This window comes from Lampris incognitus, chromosome 15, assembly GCF_029633865.1.
Source record: "Lampris incognitus isolate fLamInc1 chromosome 15, fLamInc1.hap2, whole genome shotgun sequence".
NCBI lineage: Eukaryota > Metazoa > Chordata > Actinopteri > Lampriformes > Lampridae > Lampris > Lampris incognitus.
The window spans coordinates 45987664-46005406 of record NC_079225.1 but is presented as its reverse complement, the minus strand read 5'-3'; the positions used below and the strand labels follow the sequence as shown (position 1 = coordinate 46005406).

Sequence of the window (17743 nt, the reverse complement as noted above, 5' to 3'; positions counted from 1 at the left end):
ATCTGCGCTGCCGTCTTCACCTGTTAGCGACCCCGCCAGAGAGAGGGTGTGAACTTTGAGCTGACAGCATTCGTGGGTTTGTTTTAGGTTCATGGGTTTTAAAGGTGTCAGGTCCAATCATGCTTGTCACTTGGATGTGTTTAGTAATTGTGGCTGGAGTAATAGTGGAAAATGACCCTGGCTTTACTAAAAACATTGTTTATCCACTGATAAGAAAGACTGGACTCGATCAGATCAGATCAGATCTGAAGAGCGCCTGTCCTAGAGACCTGGCCATATGAACAGCACAGTGATAAAAATGAAAGCTTATACACACAACATACAATATGCAACAGTAAAGTATGGTCACAATAACTTTACAGTGAGAGCAAAGGACTGATCTGCTGTGAAAGCAGTAAAAAGAAAGGCAGCAGTTCAGCAGCAAACCAGGAATCCAAGCCGACATGACTCCTTTCTACACAAAATATATTGACAGTCTGCCACAAGGTCCTCATTATTGAATATATGAAGCACAAGTCATCAAGTCCTGATCGGCGTGTTGGTACAGCGATTCTCATCTCTGTTCCTGCGGGACTCCAGTACTGCTGGCTTTCTACAAACTTAGCTGGATTGTTAGTTTCAGTGCTGTAGAATTATTTTTGATAGTTTGCACCTCTGGTGTGTTAAAAGACTAGCTTCTTCATGAATATCCAAATCATAGATGCTTTTTTAATACGAGTGGGTTTCCATCGGGCAGCAATTTCCCTGGAAAAAAACAGATAGGGAGCACGAGTGTTTTTGTCTTCAGCTAAATGCCAAAGTATAAGGCAGGTGGAGGAAGTAAAGATGTTGCAGCTCACGAACAGATATGACGACTCAGTTTCATTCTGTTTCAAATAATCTCTTGGATCTGAATTGTTCCAAAACACCAATGTAATTACCAGGTATCACCATGCTGTTCTGATGTTCCTGGTGGAATGTCAGAACAGCTTCTGGGATCCCAGAGGACCGGAGTAGAAACGCTGGAGGCTCCCCAGGCTGCGTTCGCTACATCAGAGACTGTTAGCTGTCCCGTTTGTTGGACGGAGTAGACGGGGAAACATTTCACTGGAAATCACTGAAGGTTACAGACCTCCAGCCAAAAACACCGAGGACATTGGCGGAGACAAACACATGTTTCTCCTGTTTTACTGTGTGTTACTATGGCAACAGCGTTCCTCGACCTGGTTATCTGAGCTGTCGAGCCTCCCGGTTGTTCCAGCTTCTTCAGACGATGCAGCTGCTCGTCTCCCAGCAGAAAAGATAAAAAGCTTATCTTTCCAGGAACTTTCCACAACCGAACAGTAACTTTCCCAAAAAAAAAAATTAATTGAATTCTTAGAGAAAAAAAAAAAAGAATTCTGCTGAGTCAGGTGGAACTATCTCATGCTATTGGGTTCTGTTGTTTAGGAACAAACAGGACTTTGCAGAAGCAATAGCAGATTAAATGAGCGGCTCTTCATCGGCTGATATTTTGGTTGGGTCGAGGCAGCAGAACGCTCTCCGGCCTGCACCGCCTTCACATGAAGCACACAGCTGCCGCTCAGATGAAAAGCTCCTCTCTGTGTGGCAGTATTGTTCCCATTACAGTGTTTACTGTGACATGACTTTATCTCAAAACTATGAATTGATTCAATGCTTTGAGGTTCACATGAGGTGCCCCTTTTGATTGCAGTTTTTCCACTTGGGTCTTGCATCCAGACAAAAACCCCATAATGCACCATTAACACAAGCCGCTAAAAAATGTTTGGCATTGCTGTGCCCACACAGGACTTCTGAGTAAAAAGAAAAAAAAAAAACTCTAAAAAACAACCGCTGACTGTTTTCTTTGTTGAGAAAACAACAGTCTTTAATGACATTCAGAAGGTTTTCCTTTTTGTGTGTGGAGATGTTGGGTCCAGATGACCTTCATCAGAGCTTAAACAAAGTGGCGGCGAAGGGTGGAACACCTGTGTGCAGCAGAAGAGATGAGTCACTGTGGTTTTTCTCTTTTTCTTCTTAGTAATGGAGGGCTGACTGAACGTGCCCGCTGTCTCAGCACCAACACACTTCTTCACCGTCTTAAACGGCTTCACATCTGGGAGCTGGCCAGTACAACCACAGTCCGTTACTGTTGGTCACTGGGAGCTGACCAGTACAACCACAGTTTCTACTGCTCGTCACTGGGACCTGCCTGGTGAAAACACAGGCGGTCCCTGAGCAGCTCCACTGGACTGTTTGCGGGTTCAGTTGTTTAGGAAAGAAGGGGGGAGGTTTCTACGTTTGTTTGTCAGGCATATTTTTGTGATGCGACGCACCTTTGGGTCTCCAACCATCTGTACTATCCCTCACGCCGACAGGCAATTGTACCTTTGATTTTACAGAGGTCTTCAACACTTATACAGTTCAGACTAAAAACATCAACTCAAGGAAGTGATAAAGAATAGAAGGATGAATAGAAAGTGTAAATTGTTATACAAGACAAACGGAGACCAGCCTGCTATGGGTAGTCTAAAGTGCTATTCAAGAAAAGATCTTTCTTAGGAAACTTCCGTTCTAAACATACCCCCATCCCTGTTCCTGTCCTCCTCAGCCCGGGGGTCTCCCCGTGACCTGCGGGTCTCTGACGAGACTATCTCCTCCATGAAGCTGTCCTGGGAGCCAGCTCCAGGCCGTGTGCTGCAGTACCGCGTGGCATACCGCCCCACTGCAGGCGGTGACAGGAAGGAAGTGGCGGTGAAGGGCGAGAACACCGCCATTCTCCTGAAGAACCTGCAGCCCGGGACGGAGTACGACCTCTCTGTCCGAGCACGCTACGCCTCTGGTATGGGAGACGCCCTGGACGGACGAGGGACCACTCTGGAAGGTTAGCTTACACTCATTTTCTTTTGTATTGCAGCGAATTCAGTGGGCAGCCAGGAATCCGCTGCAGTCGGGACGCGAACCCGGGTCGCCCGCACCACGGTCGACTGCGCTAACCAGTCAACTAAAAGGTCTGACCCATTAGCCAAGGGCTAGCAAGTCCATTCATCCATGGTCATTACAGTATTATTCAAAAAGCCAATAATTCACACGATTCCAATGTACTCTTACATATAGAAACAAATTAGAATTAAAAAAAATACTCTAAGGTAACTGCAATACCCAATTTCCCTGTGGGGAGATTTAAAGTTTTGTCTAATCTCTTTTACCCCATCTAATATAATATGAATTCATCTAATCTAACGTAAAGTACAATAATCTACTCAATACATATCTTAATACTACCTGAGAACGTAGTAGCAGTTACATAGGCTAGGCTTTTTTATGCCAAATTATTTGTTGTATTGTTGTTGCCGGGGGCGGCATGGCTCAGGAGGTAGAGCGGGTCATATAGTAATTGGAAGTTCGCTGGTTTGATCCCCAGCTCCTGCAAAGATCACCTTGAAGTGTCCTTGAGCGAGACACTGAACCCCCTAACTGCTCCTGATGAGCAGGTTGTCGCCTTGCATGGCAGCCTCCACCATCAGTGTGTGAATGTGTGTGTGATTGGGTGGATGTGAGGAGTACACTGTAAAGCACTTCGAGTGGTCGGTAGACTGGAACAGTGCTGTATAAATGCAGTCCATTTACCATTTTATCATTTCTATAAAAAGTGAATCCAGATGAACACTATTTTAGAAAATGGCCTCTCACATCGTTAATCCCCCACTCAGTTGCCGTTACGAAACACCAGTAGAAATATTGGAAAATGCAGACAGTCGGTGCGAGCCATTATATTTATCTGTGTGCTTTACTCTGCTCTGCTACCACATTCATAGTTATAATAACTATGTTATGACTAAATGGCTTGACAAGTGACTAGCGTTTGAGGTTTGACTCAGAGCGAGGGTCAGATAAACTGTGTGAGTGTGGCTGGACGCACTGGGCTGCCATCAGATCAATAAAACAAGCTTCTTAAACAAACACAACGAGGGAGAGAGAGACAGAGAGAGAATCAGAGAGAGAGAGAGAATATTTTTTTCCTACTCATTTCTCTGGCGGTCTACAGAGAAATGAGGGTGGGTTAAGTGATAGTTTGGCGGTGGGTCAAAATGTTTGTATGTTTGCCCTGGTGGTAAAGGAGGGAGTATTTGGGGAGGTGGAGGAGGGGAGGGGGCCCCGCTCCAGTATCACTGCTACTGTGCTGCTACTGAACCACCCAGCACCTCATCTGTCAGTGTCAAACTGATCAAAACACACACGTTAACACACCATCTGCTGTTACATCCAGCCTAGAAACCAGACAACTACAGTCGCGTCAGACGGGTGAGACGGACTCACTTTTCTGGTGTCCACATTCTGCCAGCCGTGTGCGTTTCAGTGGTTTGTCAAGAATGACAGGACTATCAACTAAGACGGCTCCATTTGAAGTCTTGATAAAAGTTTTACTTCCAACAGTGGTGATAAGCCTTGGTTGCACTATAGTGAATCATGATCCGTCACTGATCAGGTCAGGATAGAAGGCCAGACTAGAAAAGAGGTTTACGTTCAACACTGCTCGGGCTGCCATCATCGTTTCGTGTGGCTGAACATTGAAACGTTAGCTGAATACAGTTTACAGTTTTTTGACCTTTCTCCCAATTGTACCCGGCCAATTACCCCACTCTTCCGAGCCGTCCCGGTCTCTGCTCCACCCCCCTCTGCTGATCCGGGGAGGGCTGCAGACTACCACATGTCTCCTCCCCATACATGTGGAGTCACCAGCCGCTTCTTTTCACCTGACAGTGAGGAGTTTCACCAGGGGGGACGTGGCGCGTGGGAGGATCACGCTATTCCCCACAGTTCCCCCTCCCTACCGAACAGGTGTCCCAACTGACCAGAGGAGGCGCTAGTGCAGCGACCAGGACACATACCCACATCCAGCTTCCCACCCACAGACACGGCCAATTCTGTCTGTAGGGACACCTGACCAAGCCGGAGGCACATGGGGATTTGAACTAGCGATCCCTGTGTTGGTAGGCAACGGACTAGACCGCCACGCTACCCGGACGCCCCATAGTTTACAGTTTAACTATTACGAAGCAACTCGCAGCAGCCAGCAAAAAGCTAACGTAGTTAATGCTATTTATAAGTCACTAAGGAAATATGTTACTGTCCATCCATTATCCAAACCACTTACCCTGCTCTCGGGGTCGCGGGGATGCTGGAGTCTATCCCAGCAGTCATTGGGCAGCAGGCCGGGAGACACCCTGGACAGGCCGCCAACAGGGCCAACACACACAGGGCCAACACACACACACACACACACACACCTACATGTCTTTGGACTGTGGGAGGATCCAGAGCAACTGGAGGAAACCCACGCAGACACGGGGAGAACATGCAAACTCCACACAGAGGATGACCCGGGACCACCCCCGAAGTTGGACTACCCCGGGGCTCGAATCCAGGACCTCTTGCTGTGAGGCGACCGCAAAATATGTTACATGCAAGGCTTAGCGTTTTCAGGTTTTTGTTTTTCAAATCCATCCAGTATGCCGAATTTCGCCACAAGAAGACACTGTTACATAACCTCACACGAACAGGAACAACTTTTTGATCCCTGGAGAGATAAAATCCGGGTGAAAATTAATTTTGAAAATCTGGGTATTTTTCGGTGAACATCGGTAAAAACTGAAAACGCTGAGCCTTGGTTACATGTTACAAATATGTTCATTTGACTGTTGGTTGAGTAAAAGAAATACATAACTTCCATACTGACTCCGGCTCGCTGTCACAGTCCCAGGATAAATAGTCGGCCCAGCATCAGACTTCAAGACTAGTTTCTTGTGAAAACCCAGTGGCTTTTGCATTAGGTACTGGACACAGGTTATTGAAAACGTGCATTGCACATATGCAGTCTCTCCAGGTTTGTAGGCATGTGAGCCTGGTGTCTGTAAATAAATTCCAGCCATTTCAGCAGTATAGTGGGATTTTTTGGTAGATGGTGGAAGGAAGCTCCAGGGTCCAGTTTACATCCAACAACTGCACACTCTAGCATGTTTGTAGTCAGAACTTCCACCATGCTAACGCTAACTCCTCTCTGTGCTGACAAGTCCGCTCTGCGCAGGAGGTTTCAGGATGCTTTACCCACCCTACAGCTGCATATTAGACAGCGATTGGCTTTTGGATTTGTGACGTACCAAATCTAGCTTGCCCAGGGTACCTTCGAATCTCAGATTTTAGGGATGTGCACAGACAGCTCCCCCTACAGTAGAGGAATGGGAACACACCGCTCTAGTGACAAACTGCACAGAGGCAAGCCAGTATAGTCAAGGCCAGACATTTTAGGGGACACAAATGTAAGAAAAGCACATTTTTGAGTGGAGGGGTATTTTAAATAATACAGAAAGATGGGGAAAAAAGGCAATTTATTCATAGTAGAAGCACATGTGCATATGCTGGCAATACTGAATGCGCATTTTAAATGTAAGTAGGCAAATCATAGTTAGTCAAGTTAGATGGCGAAATAAATGTTTACCATAAAGGCTATGTTTTGATAATATTTTAGTAAAGACGGCTAATTGCATTCCTACTCTGAATCATAAATGTAAATTTTGCCGTTTGATATTCGCTCTGCTCCAGTGTATCCACACCGTATTCTCAGGAATACAAGTCAGTTTTCTCAAACAGCCAACAAATCCGATTACTTATGTTGAGTTCATCTAAATGATGGATGGCATTTGGAATTATCCATCAACACTTTTCACATTCAGTAAATTATGTAAAATTCTCTGTAAACAGTCTAGTTGCCAAAACCTTTAATTATTTGGAAAGTTCACTATTTCACCTTTACATAGCACTTTACTAGTCTGCCGACCCAGTCACCCATCCACACACTGATGGTGGAGGCTGTCATGCAAGGGGTTCAGTGTCCTGCTCAAGGACAATTCAACAAGCTCTCTGGAGGAGCCGGGGAGCGAACTAGTGACCTTCACATTACTAGACGAGCCACTCTACCTCCTGGGCCATGCCGCCCCTGACCCCACTGGGGGATTTTCCCCCCCCTCTTTTACTTGTTTCCAGAAAGGGTAGACTATATTTTAACACCCTGGTCTTTATTGGCTGGAGGATACTGTGAGGTCCTCTGATCTGACTGGACCTCGTGTGGTGATGCTGAGCTTGATGATGGGATAGGCAGCCAGAACGGCCATGGCTGCTTCAGGAACTTGGACAAGTTAAACAGAACACTGTAAAAAATTAAACACATTGCCAAGTTATGGTCGTCGACTCCAGCATTATGTAACAGTTTAAATCAAAATGATCCCACTGCGCTGCTGGATAAATTTCCTGGTGTCAACAAATTCAGTTTTTCAGGAAAGTGCAATTTGTTTCAAGTTATTTGGTTGAAATGAGGGGAACTGCTTCCAAATAATATTCTGGTCTGAGGAGTCAACTTTTTGTTTAGCATTTTTTTCCTTGCAGTGTTATTTATTGAAATGAGTGAAATGATCTCAGCGCTGTCAGGTCACTTCACAAATAGTCCTTAAACTGGAGTTGAAAGGTCTTATTGCATTTTTACAGTGACGGGTTTGGAAAGGTTAGAAGTGACAGGTAACTAACTCCGGGTCATTCTGATCTCGCTCTCGTTCTGTCTGTCCATCTCTTTCCGTTTCTCTGTCATTCCCTCTCTCTGTGCCCGTCTCTTATTCTGTATTTTCGTCTCTTCGTCATTCTCTCTCTCTCTCGTTTCCTTGTCAGGCTCACCCTCTCCCTCCGTTCCTCCTGTGTTCTGTTTCTCTCTGTCAGTCTGTCTCTCTCTACTTTGTGAGGGCTTGTCTGGAATTCGGTGTTCAGTCTGTGCTTCAGGACACAGAGTGTCGACCACCCAAACCCCCGAGTGGTCGCGGAGTCAGTCATACAATCTGTAGAAACACCAGCAAGTTCTTCCATTTTGTACGACCACACAGATGAACCACTCTGTGTCTGTACAAAATGATGGCTGCACCAGGTCAGGACAGATCCTGACCTGGTGCAGCCATCATTTTGTTCACGGTGTACTTCACACCGGAGGTGTGCTTGTATCTGATAGAATCCATTTAAAAAGTGTTTTGGCAGCAGCTTCATCATTGCTCTCCTCCGGAAACACAATCCAACTTGTTGAGTATTGCAATGGAAAACTGACGGGTGCTGCAGAACCATGCCCATATTAAAAAGAGTGAGCTCACTCACTCTCATAGTAAAAGCTCTATGAGAGCTCACATTAAGATCCACTGGGCCTCAATTATAAAACGGTTCTTGGGAAAATTCCAGCCAAACGTCTGATTTATGAAAATCTGAACTAAGTCTGAACCTGCCAGAATCAGCCGGTTATGCTGTTTTTCTCTCCCTGAGAAAACTGGAGAGAATCTTTTTTCCATTTTTGAATGATATTGCTAAAATTTTGTCTAATTTCTGTCATTGTCCAAAGCATAAAAGCCAGGGAGGCCATTTTGCGTGTCCTTTGCCGATTCTTTGATATGACCACACAGTAGATTCATGTGACTCGGTGAAAATGAGGATTGTGTGTGTAGCCCCAGCATGCATCTTAGCTGGACATAAAAATGTCCATTGCTGATTTATGGAGGAGCCCACAACTTTGGACTGTTTTCTCCTCTAAGTTCCTCTCATTTAAAATTGGATAAACAGCCAAAGTTTGAAATTACCCAAGACTTCCTTTTGTTGGCACTACAGAGCGAAACGGTTCTCAGAAAGGAGACCTTTCCGGAATCAAAGGAGACGATCTTATTTTCAGATTGATGATAGTGCATTTTTTAAGTTGTACAATGTTTTTTTTGACAGGGCTCCATCTGCACAGAGGTCTTGAGACTCTCTCATCCCTTCTAAGCACTTTTGGGTTTTTTTTTTAACTCCGTGAGCTTTGAATTAAGGATTGAATTAGAAGGATTAAAATGATTTATTATGAGGTTTTGTGGACGGCAGCGGTGGTATTTTTCTGGTTGTTTTGCGGTGATGCCAGTGTGACCAGACACCAACACGTTTCAGCCAGTGCTAGTGATTTTCATATCTCTACTAAAACTGATGATAACTCTTTGCAAGTTCATAAACCCAGCTCAAATGCTGTCATAACAGTCTAAAAATGCTTTCTAGGCAACCTTAAAAAGCAATTAGACCCGATGTTACTATAGTACTGTACTACTATACTACTATTCTACTATACTACTACACTACGTTTGCTACCAACAGGTCAGTAGTGTTGTCAGTGCTGGCTCATTAGCACATCCAAATCAAAGTGGCGCGTCATTAATTTTATTATGTACGGCTGTTTATCCTGCTATGCTAACATTAGATGGTCCCCAAATTAGCCTAGCACTTGTAAAGGGGTTTTCAACTTTAGAGGGTAGCAGACTCACGTCAGTGATATACTATGTGGTTTAGTATCTCTTTAAAATCAAGCTGTTTTATTGTTCTTTTTAAAATTCCTGAAAAGTCCTTTTATCTTGAAAAATGTAAGACGTTTCAAGATAAAATGTATTGATCCCAGCGATATTATTCTTTCACCATGGCGGTTGATGTTGATGTAGTGCCTCAACACGTGTGAGCCTGCAGAAGTGTCCATGAGACCCGGACCATGACCCAGCGCTTTCAAAGTTTATCCTAAAATTGGGCATTTTCACATGGGGGTCTATGAGGTTTGACTCACTTTTGGAGCCAGCCTCAATTTGAGGAACTGCAGTTTTTGGCACTTCCTGGAGGTTGCCGCTTGTTACGTGCATAGGGACGCGCATCAGCGCACAAACATGCAAAACATTACAACTAAAACGTTACAATGTGAAAGGTCACTACTGTGTACACCATATTTAAAAAATAAATGTCAAAATGGAATCCCAGCATCCAAGCAGATTCGTTTCCTCCCCGGAAAACCGTCCATTTCTCCCAACTTCAATTCAATTCAGTTTATTGTCATTAAAAACAATGTGCAGGCACATGTTAAAAATGAAATGAGGGAAACTTGCTGAATCCGCCGTTTAAATCGCAATGTGCCAAGGTGCAGGCGCACCTGGCTTTTAAGAAAGAAGAAAAGAAGAAGGACACTGTCATTGTCAGCACGCCTACAACACATTTTACCCCATCTTATTGTGTAGGGGCAGCTGCAGCACCCGGGGACCAACTCCAGTTTTTCTTCCCATTGCCTTGCTCAGGGGCACAGACAGGAGTATTAACCCTAATATGTGTGTCTTTTTGATGGGACATAACACTGATTCATGTTATGCCCAAAACACACCTATGATTACTTAAGAGACTAAGTGCAACCTCCCTGCCCAAATAATGCGCCATTTAAAAAGGGAATTTGGACACGCCCTAAATGCACTTGCACCATGTGCTTTAGAGCATGCACTATAGATCCTTTAAATAGGCCCCAAGTCTCAACTGATATGACGCATGTGTTAATGTGATGGTTCACTTTATATTCTGCTTTTTAGGTGAAAATTATGACGCAGTCGAACTTGTCCAGAAAGTAAAATACTGTGCGTTGTTCAGTGCTGACTTTTAAAATAAAATAAACTTGACTTGACTTTTGACCATTGTTGTGGAGAGTGACCGGTTTGGCCCGTGACACATTCCAACTGAATTATTTCCCAGTGCAGAAGCGTGTTGACAGAGCAAAAGAAGTTATGACGTATACCCGTGTTTCTTGCATTTTCCCTGGAAGATGGTAAATTCATCTAAAAATGGGCGGTACGGTGGCACAGTGGTTAGCGCAGTCGCCTCACAGCAAGAAGGTCCTGGGTTCGAGCCCCAGGGTAGTCCAACCTTGGGGGTCATCCCGGGTCGTCCTCTGTGTGGAGTTTGCATGTTCTCTCGGTGTCTGTGTGGGTTTCCTCCGGGGGCTCCAGTTTCCTCCCACAGTCCAAAGACATGTAGGTCAGGTGAATCACCGTACTAAATTGTCCCTACATGTGAATGTGTGTGTGTGTGTGTGTGTGTGTGTGTGTGTGTGTGTGTGTGTGTGTGTGTGTGTGTGTGTGTGTGTGTGTGTGTGTGTGTGTGTGTGTGTGTGAGTGAGAGAGAGTCTTGTGATGGCCTGGCGGCCTGTCCAGGGTGTCTGCCGCCCAATGACTGCTGGGATAGGCTTAGCATCCCTGTGATCCTGAGAGCAGGATAAGTGGTTCAGATAATGGATGGATGGATGGATGGATGGGGTTTACATGTTGAACTACATGAAGAGAGGATGAGTTCTCAAATAGAGACGGTGTTAACTTTTGACATACAGTGAGTATAAATCACTTCTAGATGCCCTCTGGTCTCCCTTCTCAGGTGTCGTTTAGAGCAACACATTTATTTTATCACACAGTTATTCAGTAACTTTAACCCCTCTCACCTCACTAGGTTCTTAGTCTTGACTTTAAACTTGAACTGAGTGCATTGATAAACTCAGCCAACAAATGGCAGCTATCTAAAAAAGCTGCCATTGCCATGAGGTGTACAATATTCCATGAATACAATGCAATAGATAGATAGATAGATAGATAGATAGATAGATAGATAGATAGATAGATAGATAGATAGATAGATATTTAAGACAGGAATGGAAACAGATGGAAATATTTTTCTAGTGTATGAAATTGTGTGTGGTTTTGCTCACTTTGTTCTTGTGATGGACTGTGGAAAAAAAATAAGGTTTAAGTAGGTTTCAGGCTGTGTCTGCCGACTGCCAGATATTCCATCTTCCATCTGAGTTGTGTCTGTGTCTGCTATTCTCAGAGAATGAGAGCGTCAATATGAGAGAAAGTTAAAAAAAAGCGGTGGCAGCAGACAGTTCCCAGCTAATGGCGGCTGCAGCGCCGTTTCTGTGGTGAAGACTGAAAGACTGCCTGCACAGACACAGCAGCACATGTGCATATGAGGAGAAGTAAATCAGCACTGGTCCAGAAGAGTTTTAGGTTTTGATGGATTATTTCTGGCGTCGCAGTCGGAGAAACTCATCCTTAAATCAAATGCAGCCTGTTTGTTGATCTGTGAAATAAAATGTGGCGTTAGACATGCTCTGTAACTTCTGGAATAGTTTCTGTAGGGTATCACTGTATGTTGTTTAGAACAGAGGAGGCTGGCCCATAGAAGCAGAGGAGGTTGCACCTCCTCTATTTTTGAGAGGCAAGAGGGAGATCAAAATATAAAAAGTAATTGGTTGAAATGAACTATTACCAAAATCTCAGTATCATTTATAAAATAATCTTTCTCTCTTTAGAAAAAAAAATCCATTTGTGAAATTCTGATTAAAATTCTTCAACAGCGACACTTGCAGGCAAGAGGGGAAGGGCAGTCTGTGGGGGCAGAGGAGGATGGGTTCCTGCGGTCCTTAGGGCGGGATCTCATATCAATTTAAACCTGCAGTGTGAAACTTTTGTCTCCCCTTTTGGCAGTGAGAGTAATTACACAAACACTGTCAGCGCGTGCTTAGTTAATAGTTACAAAAATACAAAGACATTTCCACAGTTCCAACACAATAATCCATTATTTCAGTAGGGTAAATGTAGTAGTTGAGTTGTAGCCTACTCCAAATATTTTCCAAATACCAACCTGTCCAAGGGTAGTAACGTGACATCCGTCTCTGCCCTCAATAATAATAATTATAAATTTTATTTGTGGGCACCTTTCAGAGCACTCAAGCACACACAGTAAAAACAAGCAGCACCGTATCAGACAACATAAAGTCAGAACAAAGCAGGGTAGACAATAAAAAGTTAACACAACAGCTAAGTATAAAATCATCATCTGCACAAAACTCATTGAAGCGTGGATCAAACTGAATATTCCAGTTTAAAAAAGTGCGTGTTGAGATGGGATGTGAAGGTTGAAAGAGAGTCAGTGTTGTGAATGTCTTGTGGGAGAGAGGTCCATAGGTGGGGGGCAGAATGACTGAAGGCTCAAGACCCCATGGTAGTCCAGCGGGCTGATGGTGTAGTGAGTTGGACAGCAGAAGAGGATGTGAGAGTGCGGGAGGATGTGTGGACATGAAGGAGTTCAGAAAGATATGAAGGAGCTAGGTTATTAAGGGCCTTAAAGGTGAGGAGCAGGATCTTGAAGTCAGTACGGCATTTAACAGGAAGCCAGTGGAGCCAGTGAAGAACAGGAGTGATGTGATCTATGGAAGGAGTTCTGGTACTGATACGGGCAGCTGAATTCTGGACCAACTGAAGTTTATGAAGACACTTGAGGGGAAGACCAAAGAGGACAGAACTGCAGTAGTCAGTACGGGATGTAAACCAGGGTGTGAGTGAGTATAGCGGTGCTGTTAGGTGTAAGTGACGGACGAAGACGATCAATATTGCGTAGGTGGAAGTATGCAGACCGAGTAACATTGTTGATGTGAGCTTGAAAAGATAATGTGCTGTCCAGGATGACACCCAGACTCTTAACCTGAGGCGATGCAGGAACTACAGAACTGTCAATAGTCAGAGAAAAACTATCGGGTTTAGCCAAAGTAGATTTAGTGCCTACTTGGAGGACCTCGGTTTTATCGCTATTAAAAAGTTTGAGGAAGTGGTATGAAAACCAGGATTTAATTTCTAGTAAGCAGTCAGAAAGGGAATTGGGCGAAAGAGTGGAGGTAGGCTTGGTGGACAGATAAAGCTGGGTGTCATCCGCGTAGCAGTGAAACTGAATGCCAAATTTCCTGAAAATGTGGCCAAGAGATAGTAGGTAAATAACAAATAGGAGGGGTCCCAATACAGAGCCCTTTTCTTCTTTCAGCGCTCCAATGAGGAAAAACTGTACCAGTCGTTATCCGTGTTCGTCCTCGCCGTTGATTGCGTTCTTTTTGTTGTTGTTGCTTTAATCCTTCCTCTGAATGCAGTTTCTTTTCTCTCTGGAGCATCAAAAACTACTCCGTCGCTGCTTCAGTTCTGGCAAAGCAATCGCGTCTATCATTTTTCCAAACTTCAGATACAACTTTCGTGTGATGAAAGCATTCGCATGCCTCTGATTGGCTGTAAAGCCCACTGAGGCAAATTTGTAATTGTGATATTGGGCTATACAAATAAAATTGTCTTGACTTAACCCTAACCCCACCCTAACCCCTACCTTAACCAACCAGAGGCAGGGTTTCCTGGTTGACATAAAATGCATCATTACCGGTGCTCCAGCGCAGGGAAGCCGCCTCAGACACCAGATTTAAAACTCCGGCAAACAGAGAGAGATTGTGTGAACTCATTTGGCAAGGGCTTGAATGTAATGGACGTTCATTTATTTATAAAAGTCCCTCTGGCTTTAATGTACTTCTTTTTTTCTTTTTCTTTTTCTTTTTCTTTTTTTTTCATGCTAATCTGTTACTAGCCGAAACCAGCAGTCATACCAACCTGTACCATGGTTCTGCCAAATGACGGAAGCTAAGCAGGTGTGGGCTTGGCTAGTACTTGGATGGAAGACCTTCCGGGAAAACTGAGTTGCTACCAGAAGTGGTGTTGTTGGGCCGGTAGGGAGCAGTCTTCCCTCTGGTCCTAATAGAAAAACAAAACAAAACAAAACAAACAACAAATATCAAATCTCAATGCCCCAATGCAGTGACAGGGACACTGTGCTGTAGGAGATGGCGTCCTTTGGATGAAACGTTAAACCGAGGTCCTGACTCACTGTGGTCATTAAAGATCCCGTAGTACTTATCACAAAGAGTAGGGAGTCCCAACAAAATTCCCAAGCTCTCTCCATCTGGCCACCTCATCATCCCCCCCCATGTAATTGGCTCAATGATCCCTCCCTCTCTACCTCAAGCTGATGTGTGGTGAGCGTTCTGGTGCAAAATGGCTGCCATGCATCACCCAGGTGGTGTTACACATTGGTGGTGGCTGAGGTGAGTTGCCCCCTTCAATGTAAAGCGCTTTGGGTGTCTAGAAAAGCGCTGTATATATATTATTATCATCATTATTATTATAAAACACGTCAAATGATGCTCCAACGGAGGACGTCCTCCTTAATCAACAACCACAATACAATATTGACATCACGTTGGTCCAATAATAATTTCCAAAGTTCATCTTCAGTTCTGTACCACTGTTTTGTGTATTGTGTGTGAGTGTAATGAACTGGCAGTAAAGCCATAGACAGAGTCATACAGCAGCAAATTAGAAAAGAAATTTTAACATGCAAATTGCAAACTACTTTTAAACACATCACTACAAAATTACATTTTATTTAGGCCTTTTCAACAGAGTCTAAATGTCCTTTCAGATTTACGTTTCCTTTATTTGGTAGTAGTGATAAGTAGCCAGCCAGTGTAAAATAACATAATGCTGTTGGTTTTCCTGCTGTCCTCCCCAATCTTTTGAGTCACCAGCCGCGACTGGTTTAGAATAAAAGTTGGCATACAATGCTGAGTTGGATAGAAATTTTATCTTTTCAGTCACAATTTAAACCCATCAAAATAAGATTTCCAGTGTAATCTTACAAAGCCGAGAAAGATATTTATCTGAAGGCTGTTTCACGTGTAAGGATGTTTTGATATTGTCTCCGCAATGTGGAAACTTGGCCACTGAATTGTTTCTTCACCCTGTCTTGATGCGTTACCACGTTCTTAAGCTGAGAAAATGTTTTAATTTGATATCCACTCGCAAATATTTGATTTGGTCAGCCAAGTATTGGCCAGCTTGATATAGGAATCTACCCATATGTCACTCTGCAGCAACCCGGGCTGTGATTTCAGGAGTTAGAGTTGGCCATTGTGGTCTAAACAAAACTATGTTTTGGCCCTCACAGGCTTCCATACCTGATTAATCAGTAAGGAAAATGCAGTTGAGGTCATGCATTGTGGGCACATTTCAAAACCCTCAAATGCTGTCAACATTCTCCCTGCCATGTGTGGATGTGTGTCTGTTCGCAGCAGATGTTGAGTTTCACTGGCAGTGTCCAACACATGGGTTCTGTATGTCCCCTTGCTTAGACTGAGAAAAAATATTTCATTTTTATTTTTTATTTTTTGTCCTGATTCACATCAGCCGTCTTATCTTTCTCTGATGTTTCAGAGCTGGGCTCTCCAAAAGACCTGGTCACCAGCGACGTGACTGACACCAGCTTTGCGGCATCCTGGACGGCGGCTCCTGGGAAGGTCAAACGGTACCAAATCCGCTGGAAGTCTCTGTTCTCTGAGGAGACCGGAGAGAAGACGGTCTCTGGAGATGTGACCAGAACCGTGCTGGAGGGTCTAACCCCAGAGACGCTGTATGAGGTAGCTGTGGTTGCTACCTACGGTCACGGAGATGGTGATCCACTCTTGGGACAAGAGACCACTGATGGTAAGGCCAACACCACATACTCTACACAGGGCTGATAGTCCTCTTCTATCCATCTATTTCTTGTCTGTTTATTTGGACTTTTCTTGGCCCAATACTCATTTTTACTAACGTTGTGCTACAGCGCCACATATGTATATCTGGGAGGTGTGCGGTGCAACCACAGCCTTCTACTGTTGGACATTGGGTAACTCATTAGAGACTGTAGAGCGGTAGGAGGTAAAGTGCCTTGCTCAGAGGTACTGAATTTGCTAAGGAAAGGGAGAGTGTCAGCATGGCGTGGTTCACACAGTACTTTATGAAAAGAAACATGCTAAACTCCATTTGATTATGGCTTAAACTGGGTGCTATGTCCTAGATGAGTGACAGAAAAGACAGCATGCCCACTAATACTTTTATGGTTCATGTAGTTACATCGAGGACACAAGTGGAGAGAAGTACGCTGCGTGTCATTTTAAGTTGTTTTTTTATGGATTTTTTCCCCCTTTTTCTCCCCAATTGTATTTTTTGGCCAGTTTACTCACTTTTCCGAGCCGTCCCGGTCTCTGCTCCAGCCCCTCTGCCGATCCAGGGACGGCTGCCGACTACCACATGCCTCCTCCGATACATGTGGAGTCACCAGCCGCTTCTTTTCACCTGACAGTGAGGAGTTTCACCAGGCGGACGTAGCACATGGGAGGATCACGCTATTCCCCCCAGTTCCCCCTCCCCCCGAACAGGCGCCCTGACCGACCAGAGGAGGCGCTAGTGCAGTGATCAGGACACACACCCACATCCGACTTCCCACCTGCAGACACGGCTAATTGTGTCTGTAGGGACGCCCAACCAAGCCGGAGGTAACACGGGGATTCGAACCGCCGATCCCTGTGTTGGTAGACAATGGAACAGACCGGCACGCCACCCGGACGCTCCGTAATTTTAAATTTTAAAGGCCAAAAAACAAAACAAAACCCCAGGTCATCATTCTTGGCACTAAGTCAACATTTAGTTTTCAGATGCAGTCAAAAAGTTTTAAATGGCCCTCCCTTTCAGAGAGACACAGTCCTGTTGCACATCAAGATCCGGTGTGACGGAGTCATCAGGTGTCTCCGATGAAGCCCAGGTGAGAGAGTTTGTGATACACAGGTGTTCCGCGTTGGCCACTCCTACCCACCTGCCACAATTGCTCATTCGATTTCCGCTTCAAGATTTTTCCAACCTGTCCGGAAGAGTTCAACCATGTGGTTGCAAGCTCATCTCCGGCTCCTTCAGCGAGCAGTGGCGCCCCCAGAAATGTTTCATAGGGGTGGCCAAATGGGGCCACTGAAAATCTTGGGGTGGCACACCAAAACCAAAAGCCATGACTGAATTTCGGGAATTCTATGCTGCTGTTGTAGTATACTGTATAGGCTAGTTGAAAACTGTCAATATGAGAGTTAAGAAAAATATACATTATTGATTTAAATGAACAGCACCTAATGTAAGATATCAGATAGAAGCATATTCTGCATAATCAGAAGCATATTCTGCATATGCGACTC

The 17743-nt window shown here is 44.5% G+C and overlaps 1 protein-coding gene across 3 annotated transcripts in view; it reads left to right on the top strand.

Annotated features, from left to right (window-relative positions):
- col12a1b (collagen, type XII, alpha 1b) overlaps positions 1-17743 on the top strand; it is a 153053-nt gene that overhangs the window by 18243 nt on the left and 117067 nt on the right. For 2 of the 3 annotated variants that reach the window (XM_056294895.1, XM_056294896.1), the window contains exons 13-14: positions 2591-2863; positions 15957-16226. The exons of the other annotated variant lie outside the window; for it this stretch is intronic. In XM_056294895.1, coding sequence (XP_056150870.1) covers positions 2591-2863; positions 15957-16226 — 543 coding nt within the window. The remainder of the gene's footprint in view (positions 1-2590; positions 2864-15956; positions 16227-17743) is intronic. 3 annotated transcript variants of the gene reach the window in all.